General features: G+C 45.3%; 1 protein-coding gene and 1 long non-coding RNA gene across 3 annotated transcripts; one reads left to right on the forward strand and one right to left on the reverse strand.

Moving 5' to 3' along the window:
- Positions 1-394: 394 nt before the first annotated feature.
- Positions 395-2,793, forward strand: CCS (copper chaperone for SOD1). 2 transcript variants are annotated; one of them, XM_086794396.1, is made up of 6 exons: positions 395-706; positions 1,255-1,284; positions 1,498-1,570; positions 1,686-1,820; positions 1,917-2,149; positions 2,352-2,793. In XM_086794396.1, the coding sequence occupies exons 1-6, from the start codon at positions 440-442 to the stop codon at positions 2,607-2,609; spliced, it is 996 nt and encodes a 331-aa protein (XP_086650522.1). In that variant the 5' UTR covers positions 395-439; the 3' UTR covers positions 2,610-2,793. The 2 variants fall into 2 exon arrangements, with proteins under 2 accessions (XP_086650522.1, XP_086650523.1); XM_086794397.1 differs by having other exon boundaries at positions 692-715.
- An 8,142-nt stretch (positions 2,794-10,935) lies between these two features.
- Positions 10,936-25,086, reverse strand: LOC147604961 (uncharacterized). The gene is made up of 2 exons (XR_015265244.1): positions 24,954-25,086; positions 10,936-12,326 (listed from the first exon to the last, which is right to left on the reverse strand). It is a non-coding gene; the product is annotated as an uncharacterized LOC147604961 (long non-coding RNA).
- Between the last annotated feature and the right edge of the window lie 274 nt (positions 25,087-25,360).

Raw genomic sequence — 25,360 nt, forward strand, 5'->3', positions numbered from 1 at the left:
CTCTCCTCCCCCTTGAGTCTGCCCCTCTCTCACTATTCCCTTCTAGACCTCTTCAACTTGCCACTTAAACTTCTGCACAGAAGAAGTGCCACTATCATCCTCAACCAGTGGGCTATATGGATTAGAATACAGAATTGGGCTTAGGCTACTCTGAGATTTCTCCCCTCTCACCCCCTTTTGCGATTGGCTTGCCCTCTTTCTAGCTTCCTCCTTAGTTAGTTTAAGATTCATTTTACCCTTTGGCTTGATCCACTCCCCCCCCCCACACGACCAATAGACGATGTAGGGGGAGAAAATAGTATTAAGAAACAGGGTAAAGAGAAGATTAATGAAAAAGTGGAAAGCTAAGGTTCTTTTTAAGATAAGTATAAATTGGACCATCTGGCATCAAGCATTCTAGGGTGTTCTTTTAATTAATGAGCGGGACGCATTGAGGTACATGGCGGTATTGAAGGCCCTTGGGTTGTCTTCTGTAGCAGCTACAGCAGCCGCCATAGCCACAGTCTCCATAGCTTCCTCATCCTCATGCTCTCCACTCTCCCCTAGATCTCTTCCCACCAGAAGGAATCTGCACGGGGAATCTCGCGCCCACCAAGCATCTTTTTCAATATTCGGCCTCCTGCCGCGACAAAGCAACCCTTTCCGCAGTAAAGCTATGGCGCTCGGTGGCACCATCACTTCCGCACAAGAAATACTGGCCGAGAGAGTAAGCTTTGCAATGATATTTATCTCATCAATCCATTCCTTAATTCCAAGCTGTTAATTCCCTGATTATAAAAATACCTCAATCTCAAGCTATTTATTTCCTGATTATTGAAATGGAGTTGACTCTCTGAACATTGGCAATTGCATCAGGCACATTTTCTGTTGTTTTAAACCTTTACAAGGAGATCTTGTACGGCCACTTCTAATTCCAGAGTAGTTGTCTTAAACAAGGAGATTAAGCATTTCAACAGTGATGCAAGTGTCTATGAGATGGATTAGGCGCAGCAAATTAGGATTAGGGCTTGATTGGTAGATTATGAAACTTCACATTTGAAGATTAGGGTTTGATTAGAAGACCTCAACTTTGTTGATGAGGAAGCGTCATATTTGTAGTTTAGGGTTTGATAGGATCAGAATGCTTTGTACCCAAAATAATTATCAGATATTTTCCATTAGAGATTTTTTTTTTTTGGCAAATCAAGAATCTTGTAGACTTTGTACTCGCTTGAAAAATGTGGAAACTTATTGAGATGGATGTTCCAATTGCAGGGTCGAGATGGTACTCTCCAGGATGTCATGGTAAATAAAACAACTGGTGCCCATTAAAATAATAATAATTCAGTGAAAAATGTAGAGAAATTTTAATAACATTTTACTATAATTTGTGGGTAAATTGCAGTGCAAGCTTTGCATGTAAATGATGTACAATAGAGTCGAAAGCTTGTTAGCAAGAGTACAAATGGTCTTTTTTATAAGATGATCTTATGTACTGGTTTTCCCCAAAACTTGCAGACGGAGTTCATGGTGGACATGAAATGTGAAGGATGCGTCTCCTCTGTTCGCAAAAAATTAGAGCCGCTCGAAGGTAAGATGGCTTTAGGTAAAAACAAGGCATTAAGTATTTATCATGGCAATTGCCCAGCGGCGTACGAGGCTGTATGTTTGAAGATTATTTCACTCTTTTCACTGTATGTGTCCAGGTGTCACAAGAGTCGATGTTGATTTGCAAAATCAAGTCGTCAGAGTGCAAGGCACAGCAAGCTTGAAAGCCTTAAACGAAGCTCTAGAGCAGACTGGCCGAAAAGCAAGACTTATTGGCCAAGGCGCACTTGATTGTAGGCTCCTTGACAATCCATAGCACGATGGCACTCTTATAGAATAGTGAGGATATGTGGTTGCGATCATCTAACATCATGTTGAATCTTGGGCAGATTTTCAAAATGCTGCTACGGTAGCAGAGTTCAAAGGTCCGGACATATATGGCGTGGTGCGTATTGTGCAAGTCAGCATGGAGCTTGCTCGTATTGAGGCTAATTTTAGCAGTTTGTCACAAGGGCCCCATGGGTGGTCCATCAATGAGTATGGGGATTTAACACGAGGCGCTGCTAGTACAGGAGGAATATACAATCCTTCAAGTAGTTCTCAGAGCGGGATGCCACATGAAGTAAGTATTCACTGAAATTGCTCGTTACACAACCAACCCCTGCCCATCAGCAGAGACCTGTCCAGCCAACCAGTTGGGGATGGACAGACAATCCTCCAACTCCCCATCATGGGCAAAAAAAGGTTGTGTATCCAGTGTAGATGTAGAGATTGAAGTTAAATAGCACTCTCTTTCAACTCATCATCACTGCATTCCTTTGCAGCCTGTTGGTGACCTTGGAGTTCTTGTTGTGGACGCTACTGGTAAAGCAGAGTATTCTGGATCCAAGCGCATGTTGAAAGTAGCAGACTTACCTGGAAGAGCTTTAGTGGTATATGGAACTGAAGACAAGAGTGAACCCGGAATTGCAGCTGCTGTTATTGCTCGGAGTGCAGGTGTTGGTGAAAACTACAAAAAGTTGTGTACATGTGATGGCACTCTGATTTGGGAATCTACGAACAATGATTTTGTGAAGGTCTAAAATATGATTTGTTATCTGATTGATGAGATCCTCTTCTAAGAGCACTTCATACATGAGATTTGGTAACAAAGTGAAGTGAATTAATACTGCAGGTGGAGAGTAAATTGTAACAAATCACCCTCTAGCAAGTTAGACATGGCAAGCCTTGCTTATATATAATCTATTGGAAGACTGCATGCAACAAGTCATATTATTGCTATGCTATGTAGGGTTCTTTTTTTCTTCAAAAGAATAGGAGGTCCTCAGTTTGGGTGGATAGAGGAATATATTGCTGAGTTGGTCATTAAGGCTTGAAATTGTTCTTTTAAACATCGCAATTTGGTGGCTTAGTATCACATCCAGCATCTGGAAGTTAAGCATTATTTTTCTCCAGACAGCATTGGCTGCTTAGCAAGAAATCTGATAAACAAGGTTACTATTGCTTGCAAACATGTAGCTTGCATGGTGAGAGCACGTGTGGTGATAACTTAATGATGGATTACAGCACAGCAATCTTGTGGGCTTCCCAACAGCACCATGCCAGGTGGAATACCAACATAATGGTCTAAGGTGGACCTCTTAACTGCACCTTCTCGTTGCTTTCATGAACTGCACATGCTTTCAGATTGAGAGGGGGCATCTCCTATCTTGTATGTATTGGACTTGCTGTGGAACAAGCTATTATGATACTGGCTTGCTCTATCAATGAGCTAGACTCCTGTAGCATCTGGACTGGCTGTGACACACCTCACCCGTGGTACACATGGACAGCCAATAGGAGCAGTCGAAATACGTATGTGGGCAGTCGGGCAGGCTTTTGGCCGGTGCAAGTATAACGTGGTAGTTGCCCATTAGACAACTGGTCAACATCAAATAAACTGGCTGACCAGCACTAATGGTGGTCATTTATAAGAGAACGGGAAAATTGTCAAATTCCATTTGCATCTCTCCAAAGATTGGGGCATGTAGAGTAGTGTCAGTGCTGGACAAGGAGGTTCTCCAGTAATGTCGTTACATCCTTGGGTGAGTGTTAACCGGGAGTTATATCCGGGGGTCAAGGAGATGTGCAAACCCAAGATTAGGGTTAGGGCATATGTGATAACCTCTTGTACAATCCTTGAAACACATGCTAAACACAAGATCAATACAATAAACCACCCCTCCCCTAAGCGTGCGGCTAAGGTTCACTCCTAGTAATACATGCCAGTCAACTTTGGTGTCCCATACCACCAATGCCTATTCGTACATGACCTCGGCAAGACCTTGTGATGGGCCATGTCCACGGCATGAGTATGACTACTCTTGGTTCAACACACCAATTGTCAAGCCATGATGATAAATAAGCCATAACTCACTTATATAGTGACTATTGTTGCAATAAATTACCATCCAATCATAAATAGCTAGTATGAGCTCCTTGCAAAAGAAGTCACACTTACAAAGTTTAGCATACAATTCTTGTATTAGAATCCTCAAGATGATTAGGAGATGTTCAACATGCTCCTCAAGAGTATAGCTATAAACCAAAATATTGTCTTAAGAATACCACAACAAATCTCTCCAAACAATCTCAAAAGAGATCCTTGATCATCTGCTGAAAAGTAGTAGGAGCATTCTCAAGCCCAAAAGGTGATACAAGAAATTCGTAATGGCTATACCATGTACGGAATCTCGACTTAAAGACATCTACCTCGGCTATGCATATCTGGTGATACTCAGTAGGAAGGTCAATCTTTGAATAATAGGCAGCACCTTGCAACCTATCTATCAAATCATCCGCTCTAGGAAGGGAATGCCTATTCTTTAATGTAACTTTATTCAACTCTTTATCATTCATGCACATCCATTACTCCTGTCCTTCGTGTGCTTCAAAAGCACAGGTTCAAAAGCACAAGAGCTCCCCAAAGAGATTTACTTTTGGGGATCTGTCCTAAGATATTCCAACAACTACCAGGAAATCTCATCCTCTTGCAGCTCGCTTATCCTCCTATATGGTGCTATACTCACAGGTTGAGACCTTGGAATCAAATTAATCCTATGATCTACCGAAGGATTGGGGTGGAAAACCATGAAACAATTCAATGAAAAACATCAACGAACTCTACCTTGATGCTTTCTGAAGCATGTGCCTCTTTCACCTTGTCTTTCGTAAGGGACTCCCAAAGGATCATCTAACATAGGCATAACAAGATTAGTACAAACAAGGTGCAAGCAAGCTCACCACCCAACTGTAGGTTCACGTACACAAACCTCCCTCGAGCCAGGGGCTAACGTTCCATTCCCACGAGTCCATGCCAATCAGCCTCGGCATCCCATACCACGAATGCTTGCCCACATGTACCCTCGACAAGACTGCCCATAATCTGCCATGTCCATGGCGGGAGTAAGCCTCTTGGTCTAGGTCCAAACCACAATGCATCAACAATAACCCAAGACTCACTAATATAGTGCTTATTGCTGTTATAAATAATGGTCCAATCATAAATAGCCAATAACCTTGGATTTGTTAAGTCTGAACCTAAGCCCCTTGAATTTGCTCGATTTTCTAACCCCACGCCTCTCCTTACCCTACTGGATTAGTCCTTGATCCCAAGGGTTGCCTTAGGTACATAACATCTTTTCCTACTACAGAGAACTTGTAAGGCATTGAAAAATATAGCGTTCCATCCCAATTCTATATGAACATCTCTATCTATTACTCATGCTATTTTCTCCTTTGCTGAGGAGCTGCCATGTGCCGGCTCCTCAGCAAAGGAGAAAATAACTAGCAACTGTCACTCCTGGTCACACTCGGCCACGTACCGCTGTATTGGTCAGAGGAGGCTGGAGCTGCACCAGTCAGAGGAGGACAACAGACTGCAGCCTGCTGACTGCACTAGCCGTGAGCAGGACATTCCTCCACGTGTCATCTTGCCCCCCACCCAGTCCCTCAGACGTCGCCACCTTCCAAGGAGTGTGAGGCTCATGCTCAGGCATGGTTCTGGAAGTGCTGCTCCTGGCATTGCCTTCAAACCCTTTGTGGAGGTTCAGAACTCGCTCAACAAAGTCCCCTCAATTTCTCTATCACTTGCAAGAGGAGGAAGATGGTTGGAAGAGGAAACAGTGTGAGCAGAGGTGCAGAGGCGGCTGTATAGCCAGAAGGCCAGAGAGATGCTGCTATACAATGAGCAAAAAGAAGCTAGCCGGAGGACAAAAGAGAAGAAGTATGATATCAGCCCACATGATCGCCATGGTAGCAGGGAGAGGCAGAAGAAGAGAGGCGGGAGAGAGCTCCAAGAAGCTCACTGGAGAGAAGTAAAAGCCTATGCAGCTCAGCTCAAGGCGTAGAGAGACCGATAGAAGTTTGAAGATGATGAGCTTTAGGCGACCATCAAGACGAAGGATGCCGCAAGAAAGATGAACAAAACCGGTATCAGGAGGACATGAGAAAAAGACTCCTTGATCGAGTTCATGAATAGCGCCAAGCTCATCTTCTATTCAAAGGTATTTGACTACACTGGCAATTTTTTAGAAAAGCATTTTCTCTATAAGAATGAGGAATTGTTGATACTCTGTCATGACCCTGTGAATTTGTGCAACATAAGTGTGAGCATGGTGGTTGGTGAGCAAGACATATTTTTAATGTTCATACTTGGGACAAGGGGACAGGTTTTAAAAACTAATAAAACCCCATGTGTGGAGGGGACGAGGGGACAGGTTTTAAAAACCTTTTAACAAAAGGAATACCTCCTTTTGAGAATCGTGGCCCTTTTTAGGGGAAGCCCATGCTAATATTAGGTGTGGCTTTTTGGAGAGTCGGGCTGGATGCTGCACGTGGAGAAGGGGCTGGCTGGAGACAAAGGCGCAGGTGTGTTTATTCTTTTTTTTTTTTTTTCCGTGAAATGGTGTTTTATATTATATGTAAAATGTACATGGCTCACACAGAACCTATGGCCCCAAACAAAACCCCCACAAAAGATCCTCTAAAGGATCATGACCATGCAAACCTGTACACTAATAAGAAAGCCTCCTAACCAAATAAGCATCCCAGATAAAAGGATCAAAGATGAGCCAGCCGAGCCGCCGTAGACCAAAACGAAATAACATCTGCATCCAGTAGCTGAGCTGAGAGAAGAGAAGAAAACTGCCAAAGCAGCAAACCGCGGATATGTAGAATGTGCCCATGTATTCCAGACAAGGAATCAAAAATGAACCCATTCCGTGTAGTCCAAATATGCCAAAGTCCTGTCCATCTAAGGAAATGGAATATCACAAGGTGGCTGTCTGAAGTAATGACTTGAGGACAAATCCCAAATATCCACTGATGAGCCGAAACAGTAGACCTCTCTACTGCCTCCCAAACACGAGAGACAAAAGACCAAATCTGACGGGCCACTGGACAACTCATGAACAGATGCATAACTGTTTCAGTGCATGTTGTGCAGAAGAAGCAAGAGGCCAGTGTAATTTTACGACGGCTTAGCTGATCCCGTGTAGGTAACCCTCCCACCAACATCCTCCAAATGAAAACCTTACCTTGGTAAGGGAGCTTAGACTGCCAACCACGCATAAGAGTTTTCTGCCACCATGATTTAGACTTGTGCAATCCCCACACCTTATTGGCCTTGGCTGAAACCCAATCTTTCTCTGATACAAGCTTATGATAGACCTGGTTAGCTGAGAGTGATATCAAGTCACCAGATTTACATAGTGCCCAATCAAGCCAAGGCTGATCTGCAGATGGCCGAGGCAATGGAGTAAAAGGCTCAACTGCATGCATGATGTCAACCCATAGTGGCTGAAATGTCCGAGGAACCCTAAAGTGCTGCCGAATACGACGAAATGAATATGGCCTGTCACGACCAGGTATCACAGCATCTCGGATTCTAACCAAGCCTAGCCTGACCATGCGGTTGAGTCGTATGCGTGAAGCATCTCTGTCTGGCCAAACAATGACACGCGACTCCACAAATGTTTCGAACTGCAAAGAGTTCAAAAGTAGTCTTTCATGACCAGGATCCCACCGAGCCAGCAATAGAACTTCATGCCAAGAAAGGAGAATATGTGATAAAATGTGTGATGAGCGAATACGGACAGGATGAGCCGCATTCACAATGTCCCACCATGAAGCCTGCACACGTGTCCGTCCATGTGACAATCTCTCCAACTCAATCAAGTCACGAGCCATGAATACCCAAGGCTGCTCTTGCAAACACATATCCTGAAAAAGCGCCCACCTACGCGCCACCATATGCAAGCGGACATCCAGTAAAGCAGCCCCACCCATTCTTTTGGGCGTCGTAATGTGATTCCAAGCTATCCATGTTTGACCCATAATATTTCCTTGCCTCTTCCACAGGATAAACCGAATGGGAGCAACCAAACGGATGAGAGATTTGTGCGTCCAAGGTAGCAAAGGCAAAAAATAGGAAATCATGCTAAGCATAATAACCTGAGCTACCTTAACCCTCACATGCATAGGCCACCCTTGAGCTTTCCAATACACAAATTTATCTGAGATCCGAGCAGAAATCCAAGCAAGAAGCGCTTGGGGGTCCACATCCACACCCACCGGATATCCAAGATGACGAACAATGTCTCCTGTATGCACCACACGGCCTTGCCACCCTAATGTCTCAAGATCAAATTCCGTGCATACAATGAGGGCTGATTTTGATGAATTTATTTTCAGCCCAGAAGCCAATGCAAAATTATTCCAAGCTTCCATTGCTCGATCTATATTGCCTTTTTCGGCCCTGAGAAACATAAAAGTGTCATCCGCAAGGGCTTGAGCAACCAATTGCTTGCCATGAGGGAGATGCAAACCAACCACTTCACCATGCGATGCCATAGCATCTAGGCGAGATAACATAGGATGAGTGGCAATGGCAAAGAAAAGAGGGCTAAGAGGACAGCCCTGCCGGAGAGAACGGGTGAGAGAAATACCATCCGAAAGTCCTCCATTGAGCATAATCCGCGTGATCGAGCCAGAGCCAAGTAAATGCACCAAATTAGCCATTTTGGGACCAAAGCCCATGGCTGTCATTAACTGAGAATGGAAAGACCAGCTGACATGATCAAAAGCTTTTTCAAGATCCAGCTGCACCATCACAATCTCTTGCTTCTTTGCCTTGGCATAATCCACTCCAATTTGAACATTAAGAATATTATGCAAAATATTCCTGCCATGCACAAATCCATATTGATGTGGATGAACAAGAGTAGGAAGCACCTTCTGCAAGCGATTGGCAAAAATCTTTGTAAAGATTTTATACATAATACCCATAAGTGAGATCGGGCGCCATTGAGCCAAAGAAGTAGGCGAAGGGACTTTGGGCAACAAACGAAGTATGCCCAACTTCCAATCGGCAGGCATATATTCCTCATCCCAAACCCTTTGACAAATAAGCGTCAAAGGCTCTGCAAGCTGATCAGCATATTTTCGGAAAAACTCATTTGTCAAACCATCCCAACCAGGGCTCTTTCCCATGGGAAGTTTGGAGAGAACAGCTTCCACTTCCCCTTGAGAAACAGGAGCATCAAGCTGAACCGCCACATCAGGGTCAACTTGATATCGTACTTCAGCAAACAATGACTCCCTTGCAACTAGGACAGCCGGTGAGACATCCTCTCGAGGGGCAAGCAAATCTTCATAAAACCTGATGCAATGCTGAATAACCTCAGAAGGTTGAGTAACAAGGTTGCCTTTGGCATCCATCAGCCTAACAATATTCTCACGCATATGTTTTTGATGCAACTTATCATAGAAGCGATGAGATTGACAGTTAGCATCCCGCAAAGCATCAAGACGTGCAAGTAGTTTAAAGCGAACATATTGTGCTTCCTGCACCCTAGATAGCTCCTTTTTCAGCCATTCTATGGCATCCACAACTTCTGCATCCATAGAGTCAGTAAACATGAACGCCTGCAAGCCCTTTAAAAGCGACTCAAGGAGGGCCACATGCTGTTTTTGTATAGAGGCATTAGCAAGACCATAATGCCGTGCTAATTTCCGAGTGTTGGTAAGGAACACTGGCCAAGCATGATAATCAGCCATGGACACTCTTGTGGAGAAATGTCGTATCAACTGATGCATATAAACATCAAAAACTTCATGCTCCAAAAAAGTGTGATTTAAGCGCAAAGGCAAGCGTCCCAACAAGCCTTTATATGCATCCACAGGATGATAGACCATTTCAAACACAAGCGGCCAATGATCTGACAAAACCTGTTGCTGATCAACCATCATAGTAAGAACCTCTGGCAAAAAGAGATCTTGATGTAAAATATACATCCTATCTAGTCTAGCATAAGTGCCCCGAAACTGTTGTGAGGCATAAGTGTAACCCCTTTCATCTGAATGCAACCAAGACCACATGTCTTGTTTTAGCGACCTTGCTGCAAAAGCTTCCCACGCCTTTCTCTCCGGGCCATCCATTACAGAATGAGGCGACGTGGCTTGCTCCCTGGAGACACACATATTAAAGTCCCCCATCACAAAGCCAGGATGAGAGATTGAAAGGGCACACAAGTCATTCCATAGCAAACGGCGTGCACGAGCATTATTTGGAGCATACACCCCTAACAACCATAAAGGCGTATCATCCCAAACAATCTGTATCACTAGAAATCTTCCATGAACATCTTGAATCACAAGAGAAGGCTGAAACTGCGAACGAACAGCAAACATAACACCTGACTGCGAAGCAAGATGTCCGCTGTAGAAAACATGAAACCCCTTATATACATAGGCTTTGCCAGCCAACTTATGCTGCTTATGTTCAACTGCACACAAAACATCCCAACCATGACAAAAAGTTGTACGCCAAAGCCTGAACTGCTTTTGGCGTGAAGAAATACCCTTTACATTCCATTGTACAATTTTCATAAGCCTTCCCAGAAAAGGAATCAACAAGGCCGTGTACTAGGCCCAGGACAATCTGCCAAATCACGAACCTTTTGAAGCATTGCATTTTTAGACATGGTATTTGTGATCTCAGACTGCCCTTGGAGTTCCCAAGCACGTGTCAAAGGGTAATGACCATCCCATGGCGAGATGACCTCACCCTTCGAACCAAACACAAGAGGCAATTGTTGTTGTGCTTCTTTTGTTAGGCGACTTTTAATAGGATAGCGTTCTACTCTATCCACCCCAAGAGGCCCTGTACCCTGAGAAAGTTGGCCTCCCGGCCTCTCAATCCTGGTCTGTTGCTGGGCACCTGAACCCAAAGGGCGACGAGCATATGTATGTAAGGGCCCCTGATGAGTACGCAAAGGCCCCCGCCAAACAGCATCTGAGAAATCCCCCCGCGGGGCAACAAATCGTGTCTTTTTACCACGTACTTCCACCCATGGCTGCTCAGCCTCATTCTGAACATCCACATGTACATCCATGTGTTGGGCATCATGTGAAGGAGCATCATGCTCATCTTCCACGGGCAACTGCCCATCAAGGATATCCTTTGTAGCAGCAACTTGTTCTTTCTTAGGACATTCGGAGACAAAGTGGCCCATCTCACCACATTTGAAACAGTGGCCAACAAATGTATCCCACCTCAATTCATACATTAAAGGTTGCAGCCCAGCCATATTGACACGCAAATGTGTCGGCCTAGGTCTCCCAGTATTCCACAACATGCATAGACGATTTCGGTTTCTAGATGTCATTCGAGGCACCACCAAGACATCACCGATACCTTGCATGAGACTTGGTAAAACACGCCAAAACATTGGTGGGAATTGTTTCACTTCAACCCAAACTGGGCAAGCCTGGCGCAACATATCTTGGTACTCTGCCATAGGCTTCCACGGAACCACATGAACCAACCGCCCATCCAAAAAAAGTGGCACCTGCTCCAAGACTGCCCTACGGGCTTCCGAAGTGCGAAAAAGTATTTCATAAAAGCCTCTCGGACCATCGTAAATCTCCTCAAGTGCCTCAGGCGACACCAAGCGGCCCAGCCATGCTCTAAGACGAGGCAACAATGGAATACGCCCAGTAAAGAAAAAGATAGCAGCACGATCATGAAAATCTGCTAGCTGTTGTAGCAACAAAGGAGTCTCCATGCATACATCAGCCACACCACTATTATCTACTGCAGCCATTTGCACGCTATTTGCCTTCACCTATTCTTGCAGAAGCTCACCAGTGATCTGCAGCAAACGTGCAAACTCCGGAGAAGGTGCCTGAGAACTTTCCTCTGCATTCTCTCCAACATTCACCGGAGTATAGCTTGCATCAACATCAACCCTTTGACGTTTTTGTTGCTCTGAGGCATCTGAAGCATAACCCACATCCTTCTCGATCATCTCCTCAATAAGATCCATGTTAAGGCTATTGGCAGCCATGTCGCCAACAGCAACAGCCGGGTCATCCAAATCCATGTACAAAAGCAAAGAAAACTCGTTCTCTCAAACCCAAATTCAGCACCTGCTGCAGTGCTGGCTGGAAACTCTTCTGTACCTGCAGTACCTGCTGAAACCCTACTGTACCTGCAGTACTGGCTGGAAACTCTTCTGTACCACCTGCTGAAACCCTACTGTACCTGCAAGTCACCTGCTAGAAACCCTACTGTACCTACAGTACCGGCAGCTGGAAACTGTTCTGTACCTGCAGTACTTGCGGAAACTATTGTACCTGGAACAACCCCTACTGTACTGCAGCACCTGCTGGAAACCCTACTGAACCTGCAGTACTTGCTAGAAACCCTAGTGTACCTGCTGTATTTACAGTAATACCTCTTGTTGCAAGCAGCTTCACTGATAACGAAAGGCGGTGTGTTTATTCTCTCTCTCTCTGTCTCTCTCTCTCTCTCTCTCTCTCTCTCTCTCGATCGGTCTTGGTGAAGATGGAGATTGAGACAAGGATGATGGCTGCTCTGATCACACGCATGCGAACCTAAGGAGTACATAGCTTCTCTTTCTTCCAGTCAGAGAGCTGTTCGGGGGTTCTTCTCTAGGTTCCTTGTAAGAGGAGGAATTTGCAGCCCAAGAGGGCAGAAACAAGAGCAACAATTGAATGTTTCAGGAAGGATTCTGTCATGTGCATCAGCGATGCCATGGACATTTCTAGGGCTAGATCCAGAAGAGGCAAGCAGATAAAGATTATGAACCAGTAGAACCAGAAGGTAGGAGCTTCAGGTGACTCATCTGAGGTGAGCATGGAGAAGGACCAAGTGGGATCATGCCAGAGGGGCTGTCGGCTGCAAGAAAAGGGATGCTGGCTGCCAGAGGAGCTGTCGGCTGAAGCCATCAGAGAGGTTGGGCAGCAGGCGCATCAATGACAAGGACAAGCAGTCGGCTGAATTAAAGGGGGCTTTAATGAACATGTAACTGGCCGACCAGCAGTCGGCCAGTTCATCATTTATCCCAAGGCCTATAAAAGGGCCCCCTTGCTCCTTGTTTTATTCATTCCACCCACTAGGGGTGAGAGTCATTAGGATCCTAGTCTAGGGCAAGTTTTGGGTGGGTTATCACCTTTTCAAGAGGGCAGCCAAGGGCTGCAAAGACAAGTACCCTTTTTGTACAATAGATATACTGAAATTCCAGCACTTCTCACTCTCTCTCTCTACTCTCTCTCTACCTGCGTTTTTGCATCAGATGGTGCGTTTTGGCATCAGAAGGTTTTCAAGAGTGTTTAGGGCTGAAAGAAGACTACCCAGAGCTTCCGCGTGTTACAGATTCATGGACTGTTTCACGGCCGTGTTTTTGGCTACGTGCATGGGCAAATTGACTGTGTTTACAAGGCCTCATGGATGTACTATCTTGGCTGATTAGAGGTGAATAACAGTGAGGTGTTTTGGGGCAAAGGGCTGTGTGAAACCTCTATGCTAAGAGGTCTAGAGGACTGGCAGTTTGGACATGCATATGTATAAGCCATGAGTGGCCATGATGTATTCAGTTAAACTCTTCCATTGAATAAGAATAAAGAAATACCGAAAGGGGTGCCAAGTTTTGGGGCCTACAGGTGTCGCTGTTCTTTTTCTGTAAGAGCACTCTAGCTCCCTTTTGTCTGTCTTATTTGCTCGACTACAACTGTGATTGGGTGACTGCTAGTCTACCGCACTTTGGTTTCTACCAGAGGCCGGTTTCAAGGTTCCGTTGCCGGGACCATCACCAACTTTCCTTAGGGGGTAAGCTCGTGGTTGTCTTGAGGAAAGTTGTTGCTGAGAATTTCAGCAAGATGTCAGACTATGAGGATATGACTATGATGATGAGGAAGAGCAGGAGACCACTCTTGAGAGGCTGAATCTGAGGATGTACTTGCAGGAGAATAGGATGCAAAAGATGCACGTTATGGGGATGTAACGCAGCCAGAAGATATGCCAATGCTCATGCAGCTCACGCAAAGTGAGAAGTTTGCTGAATTTATGAGGGCCCCTTCTGAGCCTAAGAAGAAGAAGAAGAAGATGCGTTCTGCGAACCCACCTCGGGACAATAGTGGTGCCTTCCCTATCAGAATATGTAGTGGAGATGAAGACAAAATCTGAAAACACAAGAGCAAGTGCATTGCAGAAAAACACAGCAATAGGGAGGGAGAGAGAGAGGCGTGTAACTCTACTATATACACTAGGAATCCCGAAAGATTGAATACAAGCTATGTGGGGGCAAGGGGCCATTTTATATGGCCCCTATGATCCAGTTGACTAGTAGCAAAGACAGCCAACAGCAACAAGAAGACACCGACCTGCTGCAACCCCTGTCGGCCAGCTTCTGTTAGTCGGCCAGCACACATGTCAAGTCGGCCAGCTACAGAGAGAGGCGGGGAGCAACAGGAGTAGTCAGCCATCACCTGGATCAATCCAAGAGCCACATGACAACCTCCCACACCAGAAAAAATAGGGAAAAAATATGGAGAGTGGGGAAAAATGAGAAAACACCTAAATCGGGCGGGCACACCCACAACAGAGGCCCTGGTGTAAATATACAGACAGGAGATGATTGCTAACACCCCCTCTTAGCTCCTGGATGTGAAACCAACCCCAGTGAGCTAGAGTGCCGCTGGAGCATAGCCTAAGGTAGAGACTTCGTGAAGAGGTCCACTCCACTATCCTTCGTCGAACAGAACTCTAGCAAGATGTCATCAGCAACGATCTTTTCACGAACAAAATGCCTCTGGATGACCGTGGGATCCACAAGTGGAAACCCGATCCCACCAAGTAACCTATGCAACCTCACCACCTCGCAAGCAGCACCATAAGCAGCCTGGTGCTCTACCTTTGTTGACGACAAGGCAATAGATGGTTGCCTCTTACTGCTCCATACAACTACTCCTGAGCCAAGGGAAAAACTGTAGCCTGATGTCAAGGTCCTCATGTCTGGCTCTCCTCCCCATCCGTGGAGTCTAACTCCATTCATCAATCCCCCTCCTGTGTAAAAGAGTCCAAGATCCTTCCCATGCTACAGAAACCACAAGATACGTAATCTTGCCTCCCAAAGAGTCCTCTGCAAACATGAGCTCAACAACCTCATCAGAAAGCTCCCATCCAAACTGGTATGCATCAACCAAATCAATGAACCATTCCGCTTCCGAGTCAAGGAGACATCATACTGCTCACAAGGATCAACACCTATTACGATGGGATGCCAAGTCCTGGAAACCTACGGAAGACCACTCAAGGCCTTTGGAAACCTGTAACCAACCCCCTCTGAACCGGAATCACAAAGCCTGGAGAATGTGTAGCATCCACCTCCACCTGCAAGTAATCAGCTGCCACCTGCCTGGCCTTCCAATAGGTCCCCGTGGAAAGAACTTCCTCATCTACAGGAGTTTCTTTGTCCCGAATGCTACGAGACATCACAGCATAGGTTACATGTAAAGTTTCCTCCAATTGACGAACACAAGAACTACCAACGTCTGTACTGAAAAGTTCTTGCCAACTGCTGCCAGCAACAACTGGCAAGCCATCCACCATATGGTCCGGGAAAGCCTGCACCTGCAGCGTATCCACAATTAAGTGGCCATTACCAGACTGCCACTCGTAACAAAACTGAGGACCTGAGAGAGAGAGTGCTGAAAGTTTGTAAACTCCATTCTCCACTCCGCCTTCCCAAACTACCTGGCCTGTTGCTTTATCCCGGAGAGCAACAAAGTGCTCATCAAACTCCACCCGTACGCCAGTCTTGCAAACCTGATGCACTCACAAACAGATGAAAACCAAGTGATGGAACATACAACATCTGGGAGGAATGCTTCCCCCCTCTACCATCGGGAACTATCTCCAACCTGCCCTCACTGTGAACGGGGATAGTGGATGTATCCCTTGTAAGAATGTGACCAGAATACCTGCAATGTGACCAGAATACCTGCAGAGATCCTGTAAAGCCGAACGGGAAGGAGTCATGTGCCTGGAAGCACCACTGTCTAAAATCCACTCCCTAGTATCCGTAGCGGATAGTCCTCCAACCTGCTCATTGCTCGAAGAAAATGAAACATCGGTGTCCATCACCTCCAGGTGCACAAAAGCTGGAGTCTTCACGGTTGCTGCTGAGGATTCTGCACCCTTCTCGGTGCTCCGCTTGGAACACTGCCTCCAATAGTGGCCTTTCTCGCCACAATCATTACAGGTCCTCTCTGCCTCAGTTTCTCACGGTCTGAGTCGGACTTCTTCTCTTTGATCTTGCCTTGCGTCATTGGACATGGTGTCATTTTGCCTGCGAGAGCGCAGTGGATCCTTCTTATGCAGGGTACTACACACATTGGTATTCTCAACCTCTATGCTCCTAACCATAGAGGTGAGAGGATTGCCTTTTGGAAATCTCTCACTACATTGATGCCTCTTGCCGACCATTGGATTATTGGTGGGGATTTTAACATGGTTGAGATGCCAATGGATAAAAGAGGTGGACATGAGGGCTTGGTGCATCCTCTTGAAAGAGCGTCTTGGGAGAGGTTTATATTCATGGTAGAGATTGTTGGCATGAGGATGACATTTTGAGTAGTTCATCCACTCTTCTTTATTCATGGTCTAACAGGAGAAGAGATGTAGGATGTATCTATGCACGGTTAGACAGATTTTATGTGGATGATTGGGTGCTTGACAGAGGTGGACATACTTTGATTGCTACAGGCACCTCCAAATCGGATCATTGCCCAGTGGTTTTATGTATTAGAGATCCGAATTGCCATGGATCAGCACCCCATGTACGCATCCCTCATCATTTGTTTTCAGATGCAGAACTATCCCATCGTATGCTTGATATTTGGAGATCTGGCTGCTGCTCTCTGTGATATTAGTGACTTTCATCACACATGTGCCCTGTCTAAGAGGCAAGAGGCCTTGGACTTAGAAAGGGCTATTAGACGTAGATTGGCTGCCTTGTAGAAAGAGCACGAGAAACATCCTCATGCTCTATGGGTTGCAGAATCTTTATGTACTGTTAGAGCAGAACTTCATCATTCTCTTGAGCAGCGCGCGGAGTACCGTTTCCATGCCCAGGAATCCTTTTGGACACAGATGGGTGACAGATGTAACAAACATTTCTACGGCCCATCTCATGCCAGAGATAGTGCCAGGCAGTTGCAGGATTCACATGGCACTCTTCACTCAGATCCTCTTATGGTTAGACAGATTGCCACCGATTTCTATTGCCAGCTTCTTAGTGCTGAGCCGCATTCTGATCTGAGACATAGGTCACAGAGGAAGGTTTGGAATGCATTGCCACATTTGATCACCGAGGAGATGTGTGCCGCTCTGGATGCCCCCTTTTCTATGCAGGAGTTCAGTCATGCTCTTCGTGCCTTACCTCATGGTAAGTGTCCAGGGGAGGATGGCCTCTCCCCTGTTTTTTTCACTACTTTTTGGGATGAGATTGGGGCTAAGATAACATCGGCTTTGCAGGAGATGTGGGACACAGGTTCTATGCCTTCTTCTCTCACTGAGGGGCTTATTTATCTTATTCCTAAGAGCGGGGATAAGACATTGATTGGCCAGTGGAGACATATCACCTTACTTGGGACTGCCTATAAGATTCTTGCTAAGGCAGTGAGCATCGGGTTGCAGCCAATTTTGCAGGATGTTATTCATGATACCCAGAATGGATTCTTACACGGCAGGAGCATCTTTGATAACATTTTCTCGATTTGGGAGGCCGTTGAATGGGCTAAAGCGAGCAATCAACCCTTAGCCATTCTGCTCTTGGATTTTGAGAAGGCCTATGATAGAGTGGATTGGGACTTCCTTGAGGGTACTCTTAGTCATATGGGCTTCTCTCTTCTCTCAGAGATGAATCAAGGGAGTTTCATGCATGTATCGTGATGCCCACAGTAGAGTTGTTGCTTGCGGTGATAGAGGAGAGCGGTTTCAGATTTCTCGCTCAGTACGACAGGGCTGCCCATTAGCCCCTTTATTATATATCATAGTTGCAGAGGCCATGAGCATCTTTCTCCGCTCCATTGCTGGTATTTCAGGATTGAGGTTGCCTCTTCGTAGTCATGAGGAGTTGGTTGACTCTGAGTAAGCTGATGACACATCCCTGTTTTTGGAGGCTTCACATATATGCTTATGTTCCTTCTGGGTAGCACTAGAGGAGTTCTGTTTGGCAACAGGGACACTCATTAATTGGCATAAATCTGTTGGTTTTTGGGTTAGTGATTCACCAAGAGTTGATTGGGGTGCAGAGCTTGGTTTTACTTGGATCAGCAGAGGATGCACTGCTAGATATTTGGGATGCCAAGTTGGGATTGATATTTCTCCTGTAGAGCAATTTGCTCCGGTACTTATGAGTATTCGAAAGAAGCTCCTCCATTGGAGCTCCAGGAGATTAGATTTAACCTCTAGAGCTTTGGTGGCTAATCATGCTTTGTTTGCCTCAGCTTGGTTTATTGCCTCTTGTTGGTGCTTCTCTCGTGCATGTTGGCCAATTGCGGAGATTGATCTGCAATTTTCTCTGGTCGAGCTTGGATGGCACCTCAGACACTCGTGCCAAGGTAGCTTGGCTCACAGTTATTCAGCCCAAAAGAGAGGGGGGCTTGAATATTATCGATCCGGATGTTCACTGTCGCGCGTTGCTTTACAAACTTGTGGTCAGAGGTTTCCTACCAGGCACTGAGCCTTGGAAGGATTTTTTCCTGTCTCAGATTTCTAGATGTACACCCAGGGTCGGGAGCGATTGGGTGCCCAACACATGTTTTTTGTTCACAGAGGCTGATATTAGGGCACCATCTTCCCCTCTTATTGCAACCATTGTCAGAGCATGGAGAAGCATGAGATATTTTTTGCGACAGACTTCCTAGGTCTTTGGACGAGGCTGACCGACAACCTATTATGTGGAACGAGTTCATTAGGGATAAGACTGGTCGGCCACTTGGTGCATCTCATTATATGCAATGGTCATGATGGGAGAGATGCGCATACACAGTTCTTGCTTGGAAGACCTTTAAGAGTCGTCCGGAGGATCGGAGAGTTACATCCACTCAGCATCTTAGGGGCTCTCGCATTCATATTGATCAGATTGATGTAACTATTCCGCATGAGTGGCTTTCTGGGACCTTTCACGGAGACTATCATCCGAGTTGGCTGGGAGTTTTTTCGAGGATAGGCATACCTCTACAGGTCATTGCTCTCCCAGGCCAGGAGGATACAGATTTCCTCATTTATTCTATCATGCCTGGTGGGAGATTGAGGAGATGTAGTATGAAGGAGATTATACCAAATACTAGGCTTAGTCCAGTGAGGATTGTTGGTCGCTCGGGGAAGCACTGGTTCATTGACTCTTCTCCTCAGATATGACTCATGGCTCTTGGTGTTTGTGGTTATATGGTGGCAGTCCTATCAGATATCTTCAGTGGCATCCAGGAGAGTGGGAGTGGATTGATGCCTTCGATCCTTTGAAAAGCCTTCCTTTTTTCAGTTTCATTGTTCGGAATGCCAGGCTTCTCCTTACTCGACAGATGCATAGGATCCCTACTCTCAAGCCTCATTGGGAGAGCTATGATATTTCTCCAGTGATACAGCACAGATATTGGCATAGACTTTGGCACTCATACAGAAGGAGCCAGATCTCTCATTTCTTTTTGGTTATTCTTACATGGTGGTCTCCCCACCAATCAGTGGAGATCAGTTTTCGGTGTAGCGAGTCCGTACAACATTGTCTATGGGGATGCAGCATTGCACAGCAGATTTTGTAGCCCAGCTTATGGGCAAATTGAGTGGCCGAGCCATGCATGTGACTTGGGGGGCAGTTGCTTGGCTCTCCCAGTCCGGTCCGCAACTTTTTTATGAGGGCAGTGGTACAGATTCTGTTTTTTTCATTCGTAGAGGTATTGCCCAGCATGGTTTATTGCAAGATGTTCCTCACTCTGATTATACACCCCCTAGACAGAGGATTGACACTAGTTGGGAGATTATTGCCAGTATAACAGCATGCCAGATCTTGAGAGCTAGATGCACGGAGGCTATTGAGGATGTCAAGATTTTTAGTGCATTAGTACTATATGGGGTGATATCATCCACACTCTTATGGCTACTTGGGCTCGCATTCAAGGGCCCTCTCGTTCTGTGCAGGCAAAGTGTGTGATATTTATGCGGAAATGGGACCATGGCATTTTCTTTTCCTCTAGTACCACACGTCTTACATGGCATCATGATGCTCCTTAGTGATTGAAATCACCTTACATATTGGGGTGATTCTATTCTCTTCCGGCTTATAGCTGTGATTGTTGTATGTTTTTCTCATACTTAATAGAAGTCTCTTTCTGGAAAAAAATAAAAATAAAAAATAAAAATAAATAAATAAATAAATAAATATATATATATATATATATATATATATATATATATATATATATATATATATATATATATATATATATATATATATTGTGTGTGTGTGTGTGTGTGTGTGTACTAGTCACATTGGATGTTGTGGTTATGTATGGTTCACACTGGTATACAACTTGGACTATTACTACACCATTGGCTTGCAATGAATGTTGCTACATATGCATGGCTCAGAGACATTGGGACGCTAAACTTGCCATATTGTACTTTTCACTTTTAGTTGAATCACATGGCTGATATCTTACTGTATTGGGCAGCCTTCATTATCCGTGTGGTTCCGCTTTGGATTTCTTGCTGTATGACCAGAATGCAATAGAGGATGCATGCCATTTTTCAAGAGGGGGGTATGTCATGACCCTGTGAATTTGTGCAGCATAAGTGTGAGCATGGTGGTCGGTGAGCAAGACATATTTTTAATGTTCATACTTGGGACAAGGGGACAAAGGTTTTAATAACTAATAAAACCCCATGTGTGGAGGGGACAAGGGGACTTAAAAACCTTTTAACCAAAGGAATATCTCCTTTTGAGAATCGTGGCCCTTTTTAGGGGAAGTTCATGCTAATATTAGGTGTGGCTTTTTGGAGAGTCGGGCTGGATGCTGCACATGGAGATGGGGTTGGCTGGAGACAAAGGCGCAGGTGTTTTTATTCTCTCTGGCGTCAGCCTAGCTGCAGAGAAAGCAAGCTGGACTACTCACGGGCTGGACAAAGGGGCAGTTGACAGCAGGTTGGCAGGCGGGAGCTGGACAAGAGACTTTTCTCTCTCTCTCTCTCGACGATTTACTGGCTGCATAAAACCACAGGGCGGGCAGTCTGCAGGTGAACAACTCTCTCTCTTTGTGAGAAGGCTGGCGGTCAGGACTGCAAAACAGCAGGTTTCTCTCTCCCATCTTCTCTCTCTCTCTCTTCGTGAGTTGCTGGACTGCAAGGGCAGCGCTCGAAGCTACACTCAGGTTGCAGGCAGAGGTGTGAGCTGAAGCCTTTCTTCTCTCTCTCTCTCTCTCTCTCTCTCTCGATCGGTCTTGGTGAAGATGGAGATTGAGACAAGGATGATGGTTGCTCTGATCACATGCATGCAAACTTAAGGAGTACATAGCTTCTCTTTCTTCCAGTTAGAGGGCTGTTCGGGGGTTCTCTCGGTTCCTTGTGAGAGGAGGAATTTGCAGCCAAAGAGGGCAGAAACAGGAGCAACAATTGAATGTTTCAGGAAGGGTTCATGGACTGTTTTACGGCCGTGTTTTTGGCTACGTGCATGGGCAAATTGACTGTGTTTACAAGGCCTCATGGATGTACTATCTTGGCTGATTAGAGGTGAATAACAGTGTAGTGTTTTGGGGCACAGGGCTGTGTGAAACCTCTATGCTAAGAGGTCCAGAGGACTAGTAGTTTGGACATGCATATGTATAAGCGGCCATGATGTATTCAATTAAACTCTTCCATTGAATGTGAATAAAGAAATACCGAAAGGGGCGCCAAGTTTTGGGGCCAACAGGTGTCGTTGTTCTTTTTGTGTAGGAGCACTCTAGCTCCCTTTTGTCTGTCTTATTTGCTCGACTACAACTGTGTTTGGGTGACTGCTAGTCTACTGCACTTTGGTTTCTACCAGAGGCCGGTTTCATACTCTTTGTTTACAGAGGATCAAGAGGAGGAAAATGGGCTCCGCTTGAAAAAAAATCAAGCAACTGCAAAGATGTCCAAGCTAGAGGATCTGAAAAAATCTGAACAATTGAAACTGGTTAAAATCAGAATCGGACTTGATTTTGTAGAATATCGACATGACTTAGGATCCTTGTGTCCTATTGCAAATGGAGAAAAATGTTTAGGTAGTCTCTGACCAGAAAGAGACTGCATATATGTGCGAGCCATTCCCTGTGAGCAGTTTGAGACAGTGTTTCAGCTGGTGGAGCTTTGGCTGGCTGACAAGGCGGTTCTACCAATGGAAAACTCACCCACACTGTAGCATCCACCATAACATTGTGGGCGAGGTGCAGCTACCCATCCACCACTGCCTCTTGGCCATGCCCAGTGATCCCCGGGAGGCCATGGATGACACCATGGGCACCACCCAGTTCATCGTAACCTGAGAGATATGGTCACCATAGCCAGCTACTGCTACAACCACGGCACTATCATGTATTAATTATCTCAGAGGTTTACCATGTATTACATTAATAGCCATGCAACAACTAACCAGGCTTAGTTTACCTCCGAGCAAACATTATTGCATCCAGCATGCAATCGAGACCAACATGAAGTCCTCCTTGGTGGCTGTGAGGCTAGGATCCTTATGTCATGTGCACAGAAATCACTGGATTTATCTGACCCCCTTTTGGGGTAGGTCAAGAGTCAGGGCTTTATAGGTCTTAGATTTACCTTTTGGAAGGCCAAAGGCCACAGACTTATACAACCATACACTTTCTATACTAAATAATATACTCAAAATACAGCTCTCTCTCTCTCTCTCTCTCTCTCTCTTTGTTGGTGACTCACATCAAGGTTCCTATTCAGTTACTTAGGGCTCAAAGAAGACACACAGAGCTTCCGCGCATGTGACATTGGTATCAAAGCATCAGGCTCAGCAAAGCTAAGTGCTGAAGGTGTCCCAAGAAGGTGCAGAAGTCCAAGGAGAGTAACATAACCATGGTAGAAATCCCATGGGGCTGGCCAGTGTTAGCAAAACCCAAGCGAATGGCAGCCCCTAGGGTCAGATGCCGTTCGGGGCATAGCAAGGAAAGCTCTTGGAAGAACCAATCAAGTATTGTATTGAGTAACATTAGGACCTTTGTTTTGTCACACCACCAATTACATCCAGCTCCCCTGGTTCACACATCATTAAGCGAGCGCAATGGATCTGTGCTCTTCTTCTCGTGTCTTTGACTCGGAGATGGGCTTTGTTGACAAGTTGGAGGACAAGCTAGGCTTACTAAGTTCATCTGTGTATCATAACTGCATTCAAGGTTTCCAGCTACATGGCTTATGTAGTCATGTAGTACAAATGAGTAATGCATGGGGTCCAAGATAGGGCCTACTCTGCTGTTTCTGTAAAGGGTTTGGACCAGGCAGTTATAATTGGGGGATTGGTTCAGAGGTTTGTTTTTGTTTATGGTCTGTACTTTTCTCTCTCTTTTTCTCTCCATAAAAGTATGTGAACAATGCCAATTCATCATTATCAAAACAAATCGTATTATAACAAAAATATGCAAACCATGCTGAGCTCTGCAGAGAAAGTATTGAGGAAGAAGCTCTGGCAGTCTCCACGCATTTACATATCTGCATAAGTACCTACCTGGTGGTAAGCATCTTATGGTGGCTGCCCAAAGCAGTACCACAAGTACCTCGTCAAACCCTTTGGTAGAAGAAGTCTCAGAGAGCCTCCCAATAACCAGAAACAGCAGGGTAGACCTTGTACAACTGCAGCCAGGGAAACCAGTAAAACCTATGTGCCACAGGGGGGCTTGATTCTCATCCCTTTGATTCTCTTTGACCAGCATAAACTACACACAGTGATAAGACAAGCATGCATCCAAGCTTATGAATATATGACTACTTAAGATCATTATATTAAGTACAACTACGTCATAGAAACAATAATGGTCATAGAGTAGCGGAGATCTTATAGACTTGAAGCTTGCTGCAGGCATGGAGCATACCTTCTTCCATCCTCACAGAGCCCCTCATGAGAAATCCAGACCAATGTGATGTTCCCTTGCCATTGTGGTATCAGGAGAAGCGTGATGTCTGAATGCTTTACAATACCTCAGCATTCTGAAGCAACAGAAACGCATGGATGAATACACCCTTTACAACACATTGTGGTCGACGTGTTTCCCTACAATCAACAGATACTACAGACATCGCTTTCCTCCTTGATGGCTGGATGCATTCACAACACCTCAGCAGTCTGAGGCAACAAAAAAATGCATATATTGTATTGTACAGACATCCTTTTCATCATGGGTGAGGTTTCAAAGACACCCTTTTCATCCTGGGTAAGGTTGTTCTAACACCCTTTTCATCCTTGTAGAAGGACCTTGTCCTCATGGATGGCAGAAGCCACAAACCATGTCTATCAGAGGCCCATGAGGAAGGGTCGGGCAGCCAATTTCTTCTGGAAAGGGCTCCTGTCTTCCAGACATCGTTTCTAGTATTTGTTGGCACTTTCAGTTTGATGTAGTTTGATGTGACTGCAGATGCTATTTGATCCACAGCTACTAAGGTGTACATACCTTGCCATTGTTTATGGGCAAAAAGTCAGAAGGCATCCTAGTTCCATCTGCACCACAACCCCTAGGACCATCTCCACCATCTACCTAGGATCATGTCATGCATGTGCAGAGGGAATAATACTACCAATACTACCACATGCACCTATAGCTTGTACTGTAAGGCCTTCTCTTCCCACAAGATATCTTTATATACAATCAAGGTTTGTAATCAACTATTACAAATAGTTCCATGATAGGCAAAAGCTCCTGTTGAACTCGAAAAGAAGGCAAGAAGTCTCATGAAAACCCACCAGATGTAAAGCTAAGCCTCTGTATTGAAAGTGAATTATCTTCGAATATATTGAAAAATCTGAACAAATATGGACATGGAGAGAGCGTACCGACCTTAATTCGTGGTGTGGGTGAGCGGCACCTTCACACAGACATTGAAGGTGGCGAAGCCGAGGTGCAAGCAGTGGTGAGGTGGCGACTAGCTCGATTGCAGTACAAGCTTGTACTGCTCCCTAGTATGCGTGTTCCTAGTTCTTTTTGTACTGCCATGACTTTGGGCACCTTTGTACTACTACCTCCTACTAGCGCTAGAGCTATATGTCGACATATTACCTATCGCTATGACATACATGTCGACATCTTTCTTTTTGCTTTTCTTTTTTTCTATTTTGTTTGTTTGCACAATTGCAATATAAAATTACAATGGGGAAAGTAAATGTTAGGGCCATTGCACACACCCCACCCATCAAACATGTGCATGATATTTGATGAAACCATGAGTCTTCTGCTTGGACAA

This window comes from Cibotium barometz, chromosome 60 (genome assembly GCF_041138505.1).
Source record: "Cibotium barometz isolate CiBa-2024 chromosome 60, ASM4113850v1, whole genome shotgun sequence".
NCBI lineage: Eukaryota > Viridiplantae > Streptophyta > Polypodiopsida > Cyatheales > Cibotiaceae > Cibotium > Cibotium barometz.